This window comes from Dendropsophus ebraccatus, chromosome 1, assembly GCF_027789765.1.
Source record: "Dendropsophus ebraccatus isolate aDenEbr1 chromosome 1, aDenEbr1.pat, whole genome shotgun sequence".
NCBI classification, from domain to species: domain Eukaryota; kingdom Metazoa; phylum Chordata; class Amphibia; order Anura; family Hylidae; genus Dendropsophus; species Dendropsophus ebraccatus.
In genome coordinates, this window is record NC_091454.1 from 170,721,745 (window position 1) to 170,742,695 (window position 20,951).

Here is a 20,951-nt window from a genome sequence, read left to right on the forward strand (position 1 = left end):
TAAATGTAAACTATAGTTTCTTACAAAGGGATATATCTATGTAACCATGCACTAGTGTCTGCCCTGCACTGTAGTAACAATATAAAGTACTGGTTTTGGAAACAATGGGTTGTTTGGGCCTGAATCTTGAGATCTCAATCACCCTGCCAGTGCAACTGGCAAACGAGAATAAGTTTCTTCTCTATAAGGGGGAGGCTAATGTGAAAGGCTGCAACTCAGCCAGGTTATGTGTCATAGTTGTCATTAGAGGTTTCCTTCATATTTATATTTATAGGAGAAGGCACAAGTAAAAAGAACAATACCTTGTAAGTAGATTTGTGATTTGAAGAGCTAATGCTGCTCGGTATCGGTCCTCAGTACGCACTAAATAGCGAACTTCATCATGGATACTAATGCAGAAACGCCCATCAATGTCGTACTCCTCAAAAAGCCACTTCATGGCTACCAGAATAAGATGAAGGTAGTCAACAGCCGAACTCTGTACAACCCAGTTTATTCTACTGGTTATAAACTGTAAAAGGAAATCAAGAGTCACACTATTGGCATTATTATAGATCAATAAGGAATTCCAGAGATGTCATAAAATGGGGTTATACAGGATTGCTAAAAACATTTCCGCTTTCTTCCCGAAACATCACCACTCATATCTCATATCGCCACACAACCTGAAGACAGGTAATACACTGTTTCTGGAAGGAACTAGCCATTTTCTTAAAATCCTGGACAACCCCTTTAAACAAAAGAGCATTTGGCAAGCCCACTAACACCTCTGTTCACACCGTGCAGTTAGCATGCCACTGTGGCTAAAATAAAGACAGAAACAGGAAGGTGTTGGAGTGCTGGCCATTATTTGCTTTTTGTGTTATATGTGGGGGGGGGGGGGGGGGCTTTGTCCTGTTGCTGAGCACTCCACCCATCTCCTGTGAGTGTTTTAAACATTAGTTAGATCTGATCCTTCTTGCCCAGCTTGTAGGTTTAAAGTGTCAAAACATTTTTGATCGCTCCCAGTCAGAGTGTTCAGACCTATACCAATCGGGAGAATGAGCGGGGAGAAGACAGCGCTGCAGCGTGTCCTCTCCCTGCTCCGAGTTATAAAAAAAAAAAAAAAAAAAAGAGTCGGCCTCCATAGAGTCTAACTTTTTTGTACCTCAGACGGTGCAGCGCATCTTCTCTCAGCTCCTGCTCTACTGAACTCTCAAACCCGAACCAATCAAAACTGCCCTACCCATCACTCAGAGTTTCAAGTGTGACCTAAAGACTAATCTCTTCAGGGATCCTGTCCCCTCACCTTCTACTCTATATCTCCAACAGTTCCATGCCTTTTTTATGTTTTACCTGTACTTATACATTGGATTGTGGCTGGCTCATCCAGCACTTTCTGACTATGTACAATGGCTGGACCATGGGGAAATAAAGCACTTATGCCTCTTATGTATTAGAGAGAAGGGGCAAATAGAGAGCTTGGGCTGTGTGCATGCAAGCTAAGAATTTTTTTGTAAAGTAAAGTAAATCAAGGTTTCTTTCTCATGAGCAGTTCAGTGCTCAGTGTAACGCCTTGCTGTGCTGCTGCACATGGCCCCTTCTCCTTCCATATCCAAAGTGCCGTACTGTGCAAAAAGCACAGTGCCAGCCTGTTCAGGGCACTTTCGCCAGCACTGTGTAAGTAGTAGGTGATGTGATCGGCCAGTCAACTAAGTGAGGAAACAACTGGGTGTAAAACTGGCAAACAGCTCAGCTGTGGTCCTTCCCCCCTGAACTGTAAAGAATGAGAAGTAGCTGTGCTCCATAGAAGGGAAGTAGAAGCAGCAGCAAAGTCACCACGCTCAATTTATAATTTATTACCCTTTGATTCTATTTTTTATTACATATTGCAATTAAAACTGAGAAATATGTAAAGAGGTCAACCATGTCTCACCTCTCCTGCTGCCACCCACTGTCCTTCTAATGTCTGGTAGTAACACAACTGGCTGCAGCAGGAGCTTTCCCCCTCTGTCCTGTCTGCAGACGACTGTTTGGCTCCACCCTCTGTGCAAAGTCCCACCCCTAAACTTTACACCAGCTGAATATGGAAAAAATCAGCAGATTAACTTGTGTTGCCTACAATACTGACTTGCAGAAAATGCAGTCTGCCAAATGGTGAAGGTAACTATATTTCTTAATTTGGGTGTGGGTTTTGCAGCTTAGTTTTATTAAAGTAAATAAAGATGAACTAAAATAAGAGCCCTATTACACCAACAGATTATCTGACAGATTTTTTTAAGACAAAGCCAGGAGTGGATTAGGAAAGAGCAGGAATCTCAGTCTTTCCTTTATTACCTGTTTTCTTTTTATAGTCCATTCCTGTCTTTGGCTCCAAAAATATGTCAGATAATCTGTTGGTGTAATAGGGCCCAAACACACTCAACCTGCAGACAGGACTGGCGCTGTTTTTTTGGCACCAGCCTATAACCCAGTGCTTCCCAACCTTTTCCACCTCGGGGCACACCTTGGAAAAAAAAAAATTCCTCGGGGCACCCCTACTAAAAAATGTTCTCCAAAATAAGAAAACCGTCATACAGTGACTCACAGGTGACGTCGTCTTCCCTTTTCCTCTCCATCCAGTCCAGTCCTCCATGATGATTCCTTCCAGCTACTTTTCATCTTTTCAGAACCTGCGAGACAAACAATTTAGGCTCCGCACATTTCTAGCAACTTCCTTTCCTTTTTCCCTCCTGTCGGCTCCCAAAGTAGCTGCGCTGTTTGGTGTTATGTGCAGTAAAGCGAGTAGGAATGTGGGATTCCCCCTGTATGTAGGGTCCCCTGCTGTGCCCCCAGTATGTAGGATCCCCCGCTGTGCCCCCATGAGCTTATAATGCCCCCAGAGGTGCCCCCATGAGCTAATAATGCCCCCAGAGGTGCCCCCTATGAACTAATAATGCCCCCAGAGGTGCCCCCATGAACTAATAATGCCCCCAGAGGTGCCCCCATGAACTAATAATGCCCCCATGAACTAATAATGCCCCCAGAGGTGCCCCCATGAACTAATAATGCCCCCAGAGGTGCCCCCTATGAACTATTAATGCCCCCAGAGGTGCCCCCTATGAACTAATAATGCCCCCAGAGGTGCCCCCATGAACTAATAATTCCCCCAGAGGTGCCCCCATGAACTAATAATGCCCCCAGAGGTGCCCCCATATACTAATAATGCCCCCAGAGGTGCCCCCATATACTAATAATGCCCCCAGAGGTGCCCCCATATACTAATAATGCCCCCAGAGGTGCCCCCATATACTAATAATGCCCCCAGAGGTGCCCCCATGAACTAATAATGCCCCCAGAGGTGCCCCCATATACTAATAATGCCCCCAGAGGTGCCTCCATATACTAATAATGCCCCCAGAGGTGCCCCCATGAGCTAATAATGCCCCCAGAGGTGCCCCCATATACTAATAATGCCCCCAGAGGTGCCCCCATATACTAATAATGCCCCCGAGGTGCCCCCCATGAACTAATAATGCCCCCAGAGGTGCCCCCATATACTAATAATGCCCCCAGAGGTGCCCCCATATACTAATAATGCCCCCAGAGGTGCCCCCATATACTAATAATGCCCCCAGAGGTGCCCCCATCAACTAATAATGCCCCCAGAGGTGCCCCCATATACTAATAATGCCCCCAGAGGTGCCCCCATGAGCTAATAATGCCCCGAGGTGCCCCCCATGAACTAATAATGCCCCCTGCTGTGCCCCTTAAAAAACAAACAAACATACTACTCACCTAATCCGCGCTGTGGCTGCAGGAAGCAGCTCTCCTCCTCTTCGGGCCGCAGGGACGGGACTTCCGGCAGGCGTGATGACGTCACATCATCACGCCTGCCAGAGAGGTCACGTCCCGGCCTCTTATAGGCTGCTGGCATGAAGTGCCGGCGGCCTATGGGAATGAATATAGGAGCAGGATGCTGACACTTCCTGCTCCTATATTCTGCTCACTTTAATGTTCCGCCCGCTCACTGTGCGGGCAGAACATGAAAGTGATCGGTGCATCCCGAGAAGCTGCGCGGCCGCAGCTTTTCGGGATGCTTAAAGAGACAGCGCACATTTCCCACCGGGATCCCGCGGCACCCCTGGTGGGTTTTCCCGGCACCCCAGTGTGCCGCGGCACCCCGGTTGGGAAACGCTGCTATAACCACTGTCTGTGTCCCCAATGATACGAGCAAGAAAGTAGCTGTGCTTTTTCTAATCCTGAATAACCCCTTTTAACAGCAAGCAGATAATACTATGATGGACTACCTCTCCTTTAACAGCTGCAGGTTCCAGTGCTCTGCTGATGTGACATCCCAGGACAGGAGTACTGGGGCAGGGACTCATAGCTATGCTCTCCAGCTTGTTAAACATGTGTGACTCTGTACCTCCGGTCCAAATTTTCCGGCTTATCAAGTTCCATTTCCTTCTAGAGCTGGTAATGTGAAAAAAACAGGCCTCAGGGTATAGCTTTATGTTGAGAGATAAAATCAATAACTTTATGAAAAAAAAATAAAGGCCCCTTTTCTGCAGAAGAATGCAAGAACCTGCTCCTGTACTATTCCAAAAGTAGTGACTTGTCACTTTTATGTGCAGTTTATTATCTCCCTCTGAAGTTATGGAATGTTTTCTTAAAAGTTAAAAAATATGGGGGAGATTTATCAAACATGTCAATCAGATTCCACCTTTCATTTCTCACAGACTCTTTGGAAAATGAAAGGTGGAATCTGATTGGTTGCTAGGGGCAACTGAGCCAGGTTCACTTTACACTAATGTTTCATAAATCTCCCCTATGTTTTTTTTGTGCATCAAAACACACAGACAGTTTGACTGTATCATTCTGTCTTATATAGGGGTACAACAGAGCTGTGAATAAATCTCCCACCCTCTCCTGACCATATCCCAGTATACACAACCAAGTTTCTAAGCGAGTTGCATTAAGCAACGAGCTATCACATACTCTAGTGCAGTGATTTTCAACCTTTTTTGAGTCGCGGTACACTTTTTATACTTAAAAAATCCCGGGGCACACCACCAACCAAAATGACACTAAAACAGTACATATTATACATATAGTTAATAATATAGATTCTAAATGTATTTATACTCACTCAGTGTGAAACCTGGGCCTGTTTTTTTTCTCCCCTCTGTGCTTCTCTCCTGTGCTTCTCTCCACCATACTTCTCCCCCCTACTTCTCTCCTGTGCTTCTCTCCACCATACTTCTCCCCCCTGCTTCTCTCCCCCATGCTTCTCTCCTGTGCTTCTCTCCACCATACTTCTCCCCCCTGTTTCTCTCCCCCATCCCCAGGTTTCTCTCCCCCCCTTCCTTCTCACCTCCTCCGAGATGGTCGCCGCTGCTGTCCGCCTCACCTACTGGCCGCCCGTAGGGCCCGGACGTGCTCCTCCAATCAGCGGAGACCGGGAGCGAGGTGCGCTGCGGCGGGCCATAGCGCACACGTTGATTGGAGGCGTGCATCACGGCCCGCTGCAGCGCACCACGCAACCACCCACATTATAATCCGCCACTGATCGCTGCGCATTGCCGGGGAACAAAACACAGGGGCACCATAGTTTGGGGAACTTTCCCCGCGGCACACCCGACCATGTGTCGCGGCACACTGGTTGAAAATCACTGCTCTAGTGGTCAGTGTGAAAACTGGTATATTATTGGATATTGGATATTATCTTATATGGATAGACTTAAAATAAATGACTTATTATAATAAATCCTCATTTACTCTTTACAGCAGGCACTCTGTTGGGCATCATATATATGAATATGCCTTGTATAAACCAGCCCCCCCCATATCACACACACACACACACACACACACACAAACAGATTCCAATATAAAACGTCATCTTACTTTGCTTTTGCATGTCTTTGAATATTTTTCACATCTTCCAAGCTCACAGAGTTCTCTTCTCCTCTCTCAACAGAGATTTCAAGCTGTTCTACCAACCACTCTGCATCTTCAGTTAAGATATACCTAGGACAGCCAAAGACATTATCATAGTCAGAGCATGGCCACTGGCAGCTTCACTAAGTGTTATATGAGAGTTACTGGGTAACTGTTAGAAGTTAATTATGGGGGCCTTAGATTCAGCCTTGATTTGATGGCCACATACAGCATCATGTTCCCCCTTCCCAGAATGTATACACTAGGTCAGCGTTTCCCAACCGGGGTGCCGCGGCACACTGGGGTGCCGGGAGAACCCGCCAGGGGTGCCGCGGGATCCCGGTGGCAAATGTGTCTCTTTAAGCATCCCGAGAAGCTGCGGCCGCGCAGCTTCTCGGGATGCACAGATCGCTTTGATGTTCCGCCCGCACAGTGAGCGGGCGGAACATTAAAGCGAGCAGAATGCAGGAGCAGGACCTGTCAGCGTTCTGCTCCTGCATTCCCTCCCATAGGCTGCCGGCACTTCATACCAGCAGCCTATGGGACGCCGGGACGTGACCTCTCTGGCAGACGTGATGATGTGACGTCATCACGCCTGCCGGAGGTCCCGTCCCTGCGGCTCGCAAGATGGAGCCCGAAGAGGAGGAGAGCTGCTGCCTGCAGCCATACAGCGCGATTAGGTGAGTAGGATGTTTTTTTTTTTTTTAGGGGAACCTTTGGGGGCATTATTAGCTCATGGGGGCACCTCTGGGGGCATTATTAGCTCATGGGGGCACCTCTGGGGGCATTATTAGCTCATGGGGGCATTATTAGCTCATGGCACAGCAGGGGATCCTACATTCCTACTAGCTTTACTGCACATAACACCAAACAGCGCAGTTATTTTGGGAGCCGACAGGAGGGAGAAAGGAAAGGAAGTTGCTAGAAATGTGCGGAGCCTGAATGGTTTGTCTCGCAGGTTCTGAAAAGATGAAACATAGCTGGAACAAAATCATCATGGAGGACTGGACTGGATGGAGAGGAAAAGGGAAAGTGACGCATCAGATCAAAGAAGACGTCACCTGTGAGTCACTGTATGACCGTTTTCTTATTTTGTAGAACATTATTTAGTAGGGGTTCCCCGAGCTAATTTTTCTTTCCAAGGGGTGCACCGAGGTGGAAAAGGTTGGGAAGCACTGCACTAGGTAACGCCTGTCTCCTATTGTCCAGTCTTGACATATGCAGGTAACGGCTTCACTGTATGATGCTGCCACCTGCTGGCCACTTTATTGATTCCTTATCTAACATACAAAGAAGCTGGGGCTGCAGAGACGGCACCTGCAGGCTGACTGTTGCCCGCTGCTGGTCTGCCATGTCATATGTTGCGGAAAAAATATCACACAGTAGGTGCCATTAAACACCAAATTAAACTTTTACATAGCATTACCAACCTCCTGACTCCCTTTGTCACTGCGTACATCTGTTTAGCTTTTCCTGCTGCCTCTTCTGCGGTGAGACGATGATTAAACTGCATTAGCAGCCGCTCTGCGAAAGGTTGCCCTGCTCCATAGATGCGGCCATAATTGAAGACTTTTGCATGTTCTCTACTTATTCCCACTGTAGACGCTGTCTTACTGTGCAGGTCAGTGCCACTGCTCTTCTTACCCTGTAATGTCATCCACCCAAAGGCCGTGCACCCTAAAACAAAGATGCAACTCAGTTAACCACAAGCACAATATTCCCATATCGAGAGAACTTTATAGAAGAGGGTCTTGAGAATACACACATTACAGATTTAATTAATACTTTCCTGTTAAAGTCCCTGTCACTTTACAAAACTTTCCATCTCGCTGCAGGAGATGGTCTCCATTGGTCTATGGAGTCCATCTCATGGAGATCCCTATAAGGGTACGTTCACACTTACCGGATCCGCAGCTGATTTTCTGCTTTCAGAATTCATTTCATTTCATTTCAGATTTCATTTCAATAACTGAGCACAGCATCAAATCTGCACCATCAAATCTGCTGCGGATCTGCTGCGGATCCTGAAGGTGTGAACGCACCCTAACAGATCTACAGATACAGCACTGCAGGTAAGAAATGTAACTTTATATATTCCAAACTGTAAAATAGAATCTCACAATGTATTTAAAATAGCACAGAATGCGACATTTACTGCTAATTCCCGTACAAAGAAAATGTAGGACACTGAATCTGTTACAGGTCTTAATGTAATTCACAAAATGAAGTCTTGTAAGCTATCCATGTGTGTGAATGGGATGTGATGGGAAAAGACAACACTTAAAAAGAGACTTTCCCGGACCTAATGTATAGGAGATCAGCAGAAAGGAGGAGAAGTAATAATGGGGTTGATGGCGAGGACATAAAGCAAGGGAGCAGATGAAAAGCACAAGATGACATGATTGTGAGAAGCTGTGTAATGCAATGGAGTGCGAAGGGAATAATGATAATGAAGTACATGCAATGGGAAGAAAAGATTGCTGGCTAATGGGGAGAGCAATAAAGACAGTGATGGAGGGAAATTAATAGGAAAACAGGAGAAATCCTATAGGGCCTTTATTCCTTATCACTTATACTTTACAAGCCAATAAAAATACCAAGTCCGCCAAATAATTATGCAGGTCTGTGTCTTAATATCTTATACTAGTGTCTCAATTACGGAAGTTTATAATGCAAATCAAAGTGAATTCTATGTAGGTTACAGTAACGGTAAATGTTGGGAACTACTGTATATAAAGCTATACCCTGACAGAGAGCAGAACCATAAAATCCCCCACAAACATAGGTACTAAGACATTAATGAAAATTACCGGTACAATGGTGACCGAGTTATTTAATGAGAGAAACAAAGAAAGCAATTCAGAGAGCAGCGCCAAATGCAGTAATGCGTATACGACGATATCTAAGAGCATGGCCCAGTGGTTTTTGGTGTTTGTGACATTGGGGTTGCAGGGCCATTTGGGGGCCCCCCTCCCCTGTTGTCGGATGCTTTGCGGGGTTGATGGTCGTTGACAGACACAGTGTTGAGTTAGTGTAGAGGCTCATGTGAACCAGGAGACCTGCACGTGGTACATGAGGCAATATGGCTTGATCCAGTTATATACCAACATCCTGGTATATCCTGTAGCTGAGAGGCATTAATGTCAGCCATAGGTGTGAGGTGCAGAAGCTCCTTTCTCTCCATATCCGTATTTTACTTTTCTCCCTTTTCTGAGTGGCTTGCACTCCTCCTTGTAAGACCCATGTGACCCAAATTAGCAGGAAGCACCTGTGCACATATGGAAAGTACCTCCCCTTTCTCCCATTCTACCTCTCGGTGCAGTGGTGAGCAGTAAGACCTTGTTCACACTCATGTAGCTTGGCGGCCGCCTTCTTTGCCGGCGGTGTGTGTGGGGGGGCCCTGTGACATTGGGGTTGCGGGGCCATTTAAGGCCCCCCCCCTTCCCTGTTGTCGCTTGCTTTGCAGGGTTGGCGGTTGCTGACCGACACAGTGTTGGTTTAGTGTAGGGACTCATGTGGGCCAGGGGACCTGCATGTGGTACATGAGGCAATATGGTTTGATCAAATTATATACCAACATATACCAACAGGTTTTTAAATGTAGCCAAGAGACATTAGTGTCAGCCATAGGTGTGATGTGCAGCAGCTCCTTTCTTTCCATGTCTGATACCTAAGAGCACTCTTCTTAGTTGCAATGAGAGCACTTAGTGGTTAAAAAAATGCAATTTGTGGTCCCCAGCATTTTAAACAAACATTTCTCTATAATTCAGGAGCATGAATACTATACCCATAATGAATCTGCACTGCATCACATGGTCAGCTGGAGCAAGTACCAGCCTTGCCTGCTCAGAAAGGCCAGAAGTATACAATCAGATACTGACCGGTCATATATTCTATAATAACTGTGCGACAAGAGCTGCATTTTCATCACTAGAAACTGCAATTGTCTACCAAGCCCCCCCATCTGCCTTTCCTGTGGAAAACTAGGATGGAACAGTCCATGCAGCTGATATGGTGACACCACTGAGAACACAAAAACACATGGAATTTCCAGAGACTTACCATGAGATTACATGACCCAATTGAAGGACGGGATTCCAGGAAGTTTCAGAAAGGAAGGACTAACTAAATATGGTAATACAAGCTAAATTATATATTGGGGGCCGGCTATAACTATAGAAGTAGAAAGCATACAGCGCTCAGCTATTTTTTTGGAGTGCAATAGACCTTGTAGGCATGGTACATATACTTGCAATCTGTTTCATCCAAACAAGCACTAGTGTCCCTGTTCTTGTGGTTAAAGGGGATTCCTGTGCTAGGACGCACACCGATTAGACAAGAAAAAACAAATGTTAAAAGCATCATGCCCCAGGTTTATCAATGCTGTGTCAGGCAAATACCTAAAAATAATCACACATTTTTGCATAAAGCATTCGCTCTATGTAAAAATCTGTGATTATTTTCAAGTATGTCCCTGGCACAGCACCGTTCACCTATAAGGCAGACAGGGGGCGCAGCAAGACAGGGAGGAGGCATAGCCTTCTCCTGAGCCGCATTATTATGCTGAAACTTTACACCTGCAATGGACAGAAGACATTCCCCCATGTAATCTAACAATGAATACCAGAAAAAGTCTATGAATAATTGTGTAAAGAAAGAGAAATTGTTGAAGAATGTGCATACAGTAGTTATTCTACTCCTCTTCAATATCTTTATACTAATAAAAAAATATTTTTACTGAACTGACATTACCATGAATTCCAGCAAAGTGTGCTTCTCCAAGAATTGCAGCTATCCAGAGCTCCTGGGAATCTACGTCTGCACCAACCATATGATATCCTGGAGGCGTCTGAACCATAGCCTTTAGCTCACTGCCAATACGGTCAGTCTACCAGAAGGGGAAGCTAATATTACTATTAATGCATATACTAAATTATACAACATAGCACAAGCAATAAAGCAATTCAGTAGAACAAGAATGATAAAAGTCTGCCACTAGATAAATAAATAGATAGGACTATAAAGCCCCCTGAAGTACAGATGGGGTGCAGTGAAATAGGAGAAGGGTACGAATGCCATACAGACCCCCCGTGATCACACCTTCATGGCATACCCTGGCTACACAGCTTGATTTACCTCCAATCATAGATATTTTAAGGTAAGTCCAGCATTATTACATGCAGATGTATTTTGCAGGGATGGACACAGGAAAAATACTAAACCACTTTGACAGTATTGCTACAATTCAATGTTCACATTCACTAAGTCTAATATACAGCTTCTTACACGTGCATTACTGGCTGTCAGCCAGGTTGGCTCCACTGCCCGACGTGTAATGGTTCCTGCCGTAACCACCTGAGGAAGAATAGCACCATACTTATGTTCTTCATCAAAGTCAGGATTCCTAGAATATGCGAATATTTCATAATATTAATTATACTAAATGAGTGTTCAGTGAGAAACAGAGTATTAGAAGAATACAGAAAGAACCAGAGCTTTGCTTCCAGCACTTTACAAGCCCTCTCCTACTGACTCTTCAGTGCTGGCAACTTTCACTATTCTTCCTGCAAAACACATGCTGGCCACGAGGGCTACGATGAATGGGGGCAAAATTGCAGCTTTCACTAATTATAGTGGGCAAGCTAAAATATTGAAATGGACTTTGTGAAAAGTAAAAGCTTTTACTTTCATACATTTACCTGTCAAACCCGCACACAAGGACTATAAAGGGCTTTTATTTTTCATTAGCTAAGTGATTCATTTGTACGGTTGGTTTTTGCGGTAAGCCTGTGGGTGTGAATACAAAAGGCATTTCTCCACCATTCATGAACGGACCCAAAATCTAAACTATAAAAGCATTTAGCATGGCAATGTTCTTAAAACCAGAACTGGAAAGTAAATGCAAATGCTGCCACTTGTACAACGGGTACTTGTATGTATTCATATATGTACAGACACAAAAAAGCCTAGAAAAGCAACCTTGTGAGCCAACTAATAACATACCTGGTGACAGTGCGGGGCAGTTCCCCCTTCTTCAGCCACACCACCTTCTGAGAACTGTAAGAAACAAAATAGCTAAATGTGAAGTAGCTGAATTTTAAATGCAAAATTAACAAAGTGGAAAAGTTGTACAATAGTCTTAAATGGAATCTGTTAAAGAGGCTCCCGACCCCCCGTTACAGCCCCCTATACTCACCTGATCCCGCCGAGTCACGCTTCCTGATTCGGTTGGGTCACGAAGATATGATGCCCGGCGCGCACGCTCACAGGAGAGTCAGAAGCCCGTAGAGAATAACGGAGCATCGGACTCCCCATTCATTCTCTATGAGAGTCGGACTCTCCTGTGAGCGCGCGCCGGGCTTCGGGCGCTCAAATCTTCGTGACCCGACCAGATCAGGAAGCAGGACCCGGCGGGATCAGGTGAGTATAGGGGGCTGTAACGGGGGGTCGGGAGCCTGTCACGGGGGGTCGGGGTGACAGGTCTCCTTTAAGGCCCTATTACACAGAGCGATAATCGTTTAAAAATTCGCTGTAACGTTCAATCGCTCTTTACATTTACAATTTAGACCTAATGAGCTACAGATTCCCTTACATAGACAACAGTATCCGTCTATGATATGTACCACTGCCACACCTGCAGGTTAAGTGCCGCTGTATCATCCCCTTTCCACCGTGCCCCGCATGACTGACATTATAATGCTCCTACATTAGCGCTGCGGATGACAACCCAACATATCACAAAGTACCTGATGCGCTTGTGTGCGTTTCTCCAAAATGAGAGCATCTTGTTAATCTCCAATGCCCGTGTGGCACTGGTGCCTCCAGTACTGGCCTGTAATGTTCCATCTTCCATCTTTGGAAGAAAATCCTTGGCAAAGGGGCTCCCCACATTATTAGCACTCCCGTCCTACAATGTAAATGATGGAATACAACTATAAAAGGGTCAAGCTTGTTTGGGTCACTAAGACAAATTATATCGTAGTCATTCCAATACAATGATTTATATTTGAATAATAGACTCCCACATCCCATACATTAAATTTTCAGGTTCAGGGCTATAATTTCTGAGGCAAAGGTTGAGTTTCTTTCCCTTAACCTGGATATAAATACCTTGTTTGTGGCAAAGTGGCTTTTCATGCATAGAAGCATCTAGAGTACATGACCTTAAATGGGTTATCTGATATTTGGAAAAGCACAGCTACTTTCTTGCTAAAACAACACCAACCCTGTCCTTAGGTTGTGTGCGGTATAAAAATTCAGCTCCAGTCACTTCAATGGAACTGAGCTACAAAACCCACAGGATAGGTGCTGTTTCTGGGGGGGGGGGGGGGGGTAGCAGCTATGTTTTTCTAAGCCTCAAACTTCCACTTTCAGTCAGGAGTGGGCAGAAAGCAAATGGCGGAGAACCAGAATTGCCAGACTATTATATGCCTAAGTAATTTTACACTGTGTTCTCATGTTATTTCCTAGTGCTCTTTAAGAGCATTATGACTTATTTCCCAATCGCCCTTACAAATGTGGTACAGGTCTCTGGCCCGGTGATAAGAGGCTGTGGAGAATAGCTTAGCTAATTTTCTCACATTCTATGTGATTTGCTTGATACAAAGTACGGATAAATTACATACTCTAGTTTTTCTTTAATGAATCAGTGCAGTAAAAAAACTCACCGTGTCTAGTAGGATCCTGACTATTAGGAACAAAGTATTTTAAGTGCATTTTCTAGACTCACTTTGTGCGGTAAGCGGTAGAACCAGCAGCCTGAGACATTCACGTCACCACAAGGGCCATTTCCATGGTGATGTGGTGCCGAGTTTTCCAAATCCAGCAGCAATTCAGCAGGAGGCTCCTGTCACAGTGAATAGGGTGTGGATTATATGTAATTACAGACACAAATACCATGATGGCAGATTAGAAAGACAAACTAAAATAAATGACAAAATACTGAGATTAATTGATTTTGTGCCGTTCTCTAAAATACAGTATTGCTAAAAACTTTTAGTCAGTTCACATAGTTATTTTGCATTAGAATACTAGATTTTAAAAGACGTTAGTCACATATTCTCACAATAATCTCAGCAACCTGTTTCATACAATACCATTTACAGAAGTCATCTAGAATGTGATAAAAATATCGCCTTCTTCCAGAAACAGCACCACTCTCGTACAATAGCTGCAATCCCAGATTTAGCTGACAAACAAGAGTGACACCGTCTCTGAAAAGAAAAAGAAAAATGGCCAATTTTTCTAATCCTTGTCAACCTTTTTAATGTATGCACTGTTATTTAAAGTGTACCTGTCAAAAAAACGCAAAACGTTTCTATCAGTCTGAGTGTTCAGACTGTGTCCGATCACAAGAACAAGTGCTTCTCTGCCCATTCTATGCCTGGGAGCATGATGGTCCCACAGACCTGCATTATGAGACCATCCTGGTCATGTGACACAGAGCCAGGAAAGAACGCCCTAAGCGTAGTACTCTCGTCTCAAAAGTGTGGTATACATATATAAAAAGGGAATGCCAAAAAAACGCCATGGTTGCTGAATGGCACTGTAGGATGCACAGTGTTAACTCTTTGTGAACCTTATACATAAATGGTATCCCCATGTTTGTAGAAGCCACATTAACATATTCTGTTACTCTGTTGGTGAAAGTTGTAAGAAAATGTGCCAGAATAGCTTTCTACCCTACAAAGATATCACAACTAAATAAAGCTTTCTCTGCAAAAAAAACTAGCACACAAGTCCATTGATGGAAATCATCAGGGGTCAAATAGGGCAAAATCAGTATCTGTTGGCTTTGCCCTGAAATACATTACTGTATTGAGGCTGATTTCTTTTATGGACTCTTTCAGGAAATGTTTTTTATGTCTATTGTTTACAATTTTCACTGTAGAGATTATACACTCACCGGCCACTTTATTAGGTACACCATGCTAGTAACGGGTTGGACCCCCTTTTGCCTTCAGAACTGCCTCAATTCTTGGTGGCATAGATACAACAAGGTGCTGGAAGCATTCCTCAGAGATTTAGGTCCATATTGACATGATGGCATCACACAGTTGCCGCAGATTTGTCGGCTGCACATCCATGATGCGAATCTCCCGTTCCACCACATCCCAAAGATGCTCTATTGGATTGAGATCTGGTGACTGTGGAGGCCATTTGAGTACAGTGAACTCATTGTCATGTTCAAGAAACCAGTCTGACATGATTCTAGCTTTATGACATGGCGCATTATCCTGCTGAAAGTAGCCATCAGATGTTGGGTACATTGTGGTCATAAAGGGATGGACATGATCAGCAACAATACTCAGGTAGGCTGTGGCGTTGCAACGATGCTCAATTGGTACCAAGGGGCCCAAAGAGTGCCAAGAAAATATTCCCCACACCATGACACCACCACCACCAGCCTGAACCGTTGATACAAGGCAGGATGGATCCATGCTTTCATGTTGTTGACGCCAAATTCTGACCCTACCATCCGAATGTCGCAGCAGAAACCGAGACTCATCAGACCAGGCAACGTTTTTCCAATCTTCTACTGTCCAATTTCGATGAGCTTGTGCAAATTGTAGCCTCAGTTTCCTGTTCTTAGCTGAAAGGAGTGGCACCCGGTGTGGTCTTCTGCTGCTGTAGCCCATCTACCTCAAAGTTGGATGTACTGTGCATTCAGAGATGCTCTTCTGCCTACCTTGGTTGTAACGGTTGGCTATTTGAGTCACTGTTGCCTTTCTATCAGCTCGAACCAGTCTGCCCATTCTCCTCTGACCTCTGGCATCAACAAGGCATTTCCGCCCACAGAACTGCCGCTCACTGGATGTTTTTTCTTTTTCGGACCATTCTCTGTAAACCCTAGAGATGGTTGTGCGTGAAAATCCCAGTAGATCAGCAGTTTCTGAAATACTCAGACCAGCCCTTCTGGCACCAACAACCATGCCACGTTCAAAGGCCCTCAAATCACCTTTCTTCCCCATACTGATGCTCGGTTTGAACTGCAGGAGATTGTCTTGACAATGTCTACATGCCTTAATGCACTGAGTTGCCGCCATGTGATTGGCTGATTAGAAATTATGTGGTAACGTGCAGTTGGACAGGTGTACCTAATAAAGTGGCCGGTGAGTGTATTTTGTACATTTACTACTCGATATGTCACAGCATTCCACCTGTATCTTTGCAAAATACAACCCCTCCCGCTGCCTGTGCATGTAATAACACAGACAGCAAGCAGGGAACAAGGGGTAAGTGACCACTGACTTAAAGGGAACCTGTCACCCGTGCCGGGGTGACAGGCTCCCGACCCCCCGCTACAGCCCCCTATACTCACCTGATCCCGCTTCTGGATCGGGTCGGGTCACGGAGATATCAGCCGCTGCATCCCGGCGCGCGCACGCTGAGAGATGAGTCCAACACCCATAGAGAATGACGGAGCGCTGGACTCAGGGTGACAGGTTCCCTTTAAGTGCTTACTTCCCTCCCAATATTGTGCAGTGTAATAGAGCCTCCAAGGCAGATTTGAGCCTGGCCCTGAATGTCACTTATACCATAAATTGATGAATCTACAAATTGATGGATCAGATGAAATTCTGATTCTGCACATTTATCTACGGCTATCTTCTATGTTACGCACATCTCCAACAGCTGCTTAGCCTAAAGCCTTACAATCATAAAAGGTAAAATAAAAAAAAAATAAAAAAACACACCGATTTACTTTTGTTCTTCTTTGAAGTTCCTTTGTTTGGTCCTTCAAGGGTTGTATCATTTTCCAGACGACTGAGCTCTTCTACCTAGAAATAAGCACAAAACATGGTCACTTCCTACCGTCCTGACTTTTCTTACTGTCTGGGAATGCAGGCAGGGGCAGGCTGGAGCCCTCAGGTGTCCTACCTTTTGCCAGATACTGCTGTCTTCAGTAAGCATGAACTCGTCCTGTACATGTGCGTCACGTTCCTCTGAGGTGCTGGTTGCTTTGTTTTTACAATATGCGGTGTACACATTTTCTATTGCTCCATAAGGACAGTCATTATTCACATTGCATTCATTATCTTCTACTTCATTGGTCAAAAGATTGTCCTTCCGTCCTGGGACAAGGTACCCCCAACCGTGCTTCTCAGAGAAGTGCAGTGGAAAGCCGTCCCAAGTCAAACGCATCAGTTTAGGAGTTAACCTCATCTGAAGGCTGATAAGGCTCGGGCCAGGAACCCAGTCAGGATCATCCAGTCTCGGACAAAGCTTACGATACCATCTACAAAAATCAACAACTTATAATGACCAAAATCATGCGGTTACATGTGTAAGTTGCTGGTAATAATGGTTACTTATTATTTCATTATTCTATTCATCTAATACATTGTTTTACAGAAATCCATATAGCCAAAGCCTCTTAAGGGTGCGTTCACACATACAGGATCTGCAGCAGATTTGATGGCCCAAAATTGATTTGCTTTAATTCTCCAACTTCAAATCTGTGCCATCAAATCTGCTGCAGATCCTGTACGTGTGAACACACCCTAAAGGTAATGCCTGTAATATACAGCAGATACCCACTTGGCTGGAATAGGAGATAAAACATATGTTTAAGGCCTTAGTTTAAATAAGACGCCTGATCTCTCATTATCCCACACAGTTACAACCAAATCCATCTCCTGGAGGAAGACAAGACCAGCACTCACTCATCACTCTTCCTGGCTTGTTCTAGCAATTTGTGGGGGGTCTGAATGCCCAGTCCCAGACCAATGAAAATTTTTCATATATCACTATGGCATGTCAAGGGTTTTGTTAAACAACAGTAACACTTTACAACAGTTTACATTAATATTATATTGTTGTTTGAGTGAAGATAAACTTGTGACCATTATAAACCATACTAAGTGCAGTATAAGGAAAGTCATATAAAATAAATATATTGTATATATAACTGTAGAGCAAAAGTGAGGTTTCAGTACATGTATGCATCTTTTGTGTCACTTACCCAGGATGCCCTGGCATATGTTGGCTTCTTTTAGGCAAACATGGCAGAGTTTTCTCTATGATATCATCCAAGTAAAGTTTACCGGGTAATGGCTGTGATTCTTCTTCTTCACTGGGAGGCCCAGAATCTAGATATATTAAAGTCACTGGTGTAAAACTATGGCAAAACCACAACAAAATCGAAAACAAAAATCGTGCAAAAATAAACTTAATAAACTAACTTAGGCCCTAGGAATATGTCTACTCTCAGTTTTATTGAATTTTAGGCACACAAAACATGTAGAAACAGATTGTCTGAAGCATCAACAAGACAGGTATATCACTTGTGATAAAGTACAGGCACAATCGGTGAAACATAGTAAGTGTAAATTGCAGATCAAATTATGGCAACTGTCCCAGAAAGTGGAAATATTCCCAATCGTCAAGCTTGCATTTGGGCCCAGCGTACCAGATAGTAAAAGCACAGGCTAAACCCATCCAGAAACAATACTCAAAAGTAAAAACAAGGATAGGCCCTAGGAATAAATGGATATTCACCTTCCTGTGGATCTGTGAAATTCTGGTTCCTTGCATTACATTCTGACGCAGATTTAAGATCTTTCTTTTTGGCGGTTTTTACCTTTTTCTGTTTGAATTCTTGAACATCCCATTCTAAATCCCAAAGCCAAGGATCCGTTTTGTATCTGGTTTTTGAACAAGACATAACATTAGCTTTATACTGTCCCAGTTACTGCGAATCACTATACATGGTTAAATGGAATTTCCAAGATAAGAATATTGACGGCTTATACTTGGGCCCCCAACAAATTAGCTGTTGAAGGGACCAGGTGCGCTGAGCACAGCATTCTCTCCATTACATAGGTTTATTAGGTTGCATTCTATGTAAACTTACACATGAAAATATATGACTGAATATTTGATCATAAACTCTGGTACAGTGGTACCACAGTTCCCAAACACATTACATAGTTAATATGGTTGAAAAAAAGACACATGTCCATCAAGTTCAACCAAGGAGGGGATGGATGTAGGGAAGGGGGAGGGGTGATAGGTTCTATACATATGCATTTATATTATTTTGCTCTAAGAACTTGTCTAGCCCTGTTTTGAAGCCCTCTACTGTTTTTGCTGTGACCAGATCCTGTGGTAGACTGTTCCACAGATTCACAGTTCTCATTGTAAAGAAGGCTTGTCGCCTCTGGAGACTGAACCTTTTTTTCCCCAGGCGGAGGCAGTGCCCTCTTGTCTTTTGACAAGGTTTTACCAGGAAGATCTTTTCCCCATATTTCTTGTGGGGGCCAGTTATATATTTATATAAATTTATCATATCTCCCCATAAACATCTCTTCTCAAAACTAAACAAATTTAATTCTTTTAATCTCTCCTCATAATTAAGATGCTCCACTCCCCTTATTAGTTTAGTTGCCCGTCTTTGTACCTTTTCCAACTCTAGGACGTCCTCCCACTCAAGAGCAGAAAGCTGCTCCTGACCGCGCCAGTGTCAGTGCTGCTGCTGCATCCCCACTTAACCCCCTAAGAGGAGCACAACACTCGTCTCACCTTCTCTGAGGAGATGTTGCTTTGGGATGTTGCTTTTTGCCTGTGTTTTCATCAGTACTGCAGCTTCTAGTGATGGTCATGGACGGTCTACCAGTCTCCCCAAAGAAGGACATCATTTCAACAGGTGTTCTGCTCCTCCTAGAGGGTTAAGTGTCTCCCCACTTAACCCCTGTCTGGCTGGCAAATTTAACAGGAGGCATAGTGTGGAGAATTCCCAGCTCCTGTACAGTAAGAAGCAGTTTGCTATACACCACTATTTTGTGCAAACCCAGAGGAGGTAAGTGATGCTGCTATTGTGTTACCACTTAATAGGGTTATCTGGCACTTAAAAACTTTTTATATGACCAATCTGCGGGGGACACCAGAGATGCACAAAGATGTAATAATTATTATTATTATAATCTTTATTTACAACACCTTTTTCATAATTTTACACACACACACATAAACACATTAATACAACAACACAATACAAATAATCACAAAGACACAATCTACACGAGTAGAGGGAAAGAGGCGTCACATGTTCTTTCAGTTGTTCTTTCATTAAAAACCAGCTGTTATAACTCTGAAATACTCTCAGTTTCAACAAAATAAAAATTATAATTCATCTCTACTGGAACTTATTTCGCCCACTATATCTTTTTAATTCTCCTAGTCGAATAGATAGCCAAAAAAAAAAAAGGGGGAGAGAGAAGAATGGGAAAACCCCAAAAATAAAGAATAATAATGAAAAAAGGCCCACTCCATCATATGCAAGCATATACACTCCCATCATATCCCCAGGTCCCGTGATCACCCAATCAATGTGTGAAAGGCTGGGAAATTCACAAACTCCTCCTATTTGCCCCACCGTCTACAAGCCTACCTTGACTCACTCCTTCCTTCAAACGCTAATTCCTCCATTCTCCGAATATAGTTAACCTCATGTGCCCAGTCCAATATATTGGGGGGGTATTGAGTCTTCCAATTCCTAGATATAACTACTCTTGCGGCTACCAATAAATGTCCCGATATCCCCCTCTTATTGGTTATAATAGCTCCTGGGATAATAGATAGCAAAGCAACCTTCGGGGTTGGCACTACTGAGGTGGCCGACACAGACGCACAGACAAAAAAAAACGCCTGCCAAAACGATTGAATCATTGGACATTCCCACCAAATGTGGAGCATCGTGCCCCTCCCGGAGCCACAACGCCAACAAGTGTCCGGGATAGACGGATAAATACTATGCAGCCATGTCGGGCACCTGAACCATCTTGAAACAATTTTATAATTCTTTTCTTGGGCTGCACTTGCCATTGACAATTTATGAGAAAACAGAAAAGCCTTAGACCACTCTTCCTCAGAGATATTTTCCTGCAATTCCTCCTCCCACTTCCTTGTGAATGATGGACAACCCGAAGTGTCAAATAAAAGATTATACATCACAGACAATGCATGAGCTTGAGGAGAGGAGAGGAGAGGAGAAACAAACTCTCCAATTTAGTAGGTGGAGCAATTAATTCATTTCTTCTACTGGCAGA

At 44.1% G+C, this 20,951-nt stretch overlaps 1 protein-coding gene across 2 annotated transcripts in view; it reads right to left on the reverse strand.

Annotated features, from left to right (window-relative positions):
* The window catches only part of POLG (DNA polymerase gamma, catalytic subunit), a 38,461-nt gene that overhangs the window by 4,560 nt on the left and 12,950 nt on the right, over positions 1 to 20,951 (reverse strand). For both annotated transcript variants that reach the window (XM_069984674.1, XM_069984666.1), the window contains exons 8-20: positions 18,403 to 18,548; positions 17,867 to 17,993; positions 16,783 to 17,140; positions 16,599 to 16,682; positions 13,631 to 13,747; positions 12,648 to 12,808; positions 11,905 to 11,958; positions 11,188 to 11,305; positions 10,654 to 10,789; positions 7,332 to 7,578; positions 5,869 to 5,991; positions 4,269 to 4,434; positions 303 to 511 (exon numbers count right to left, since the gene is read on the reverse strand). In XM_069984674.1, the coding sequence (XP_069840775.1) occupies positions 303 to 511; positions 4,269 to 4,434; positions 5,869 to 5,991; positions 7,332 to 7,578; positions 10,654 to 10,789; positions 11,188 to 11,305; positions 11,905 to 11,958; positions 12,648 to 12,808; positions 13,631 to 13,747; positions 16,599 to 16,682; positions 16,783 to 17,140; positions 17,867 to 17,993; positions 18,403 to 18,548 (2,046 nt within the window). The remainder of the gene's footprint in view (positions 1 to 302; positions 512 to 4,268; positions 4,435 to 5,868; positions 5,992 to 7,331; positions 7,579 to 10,653; positions 10,790 to 11,187; positions 11,306 to 11,904; positions 11,959 to 12,647; positions 12,809 to 13,630; positions 13,748 to 16,598; positions 16,683 to 16,782; positions 17,141 to 17,866; positions 17,994 to 18,402; positions 18,549 to 20,951) is intronic.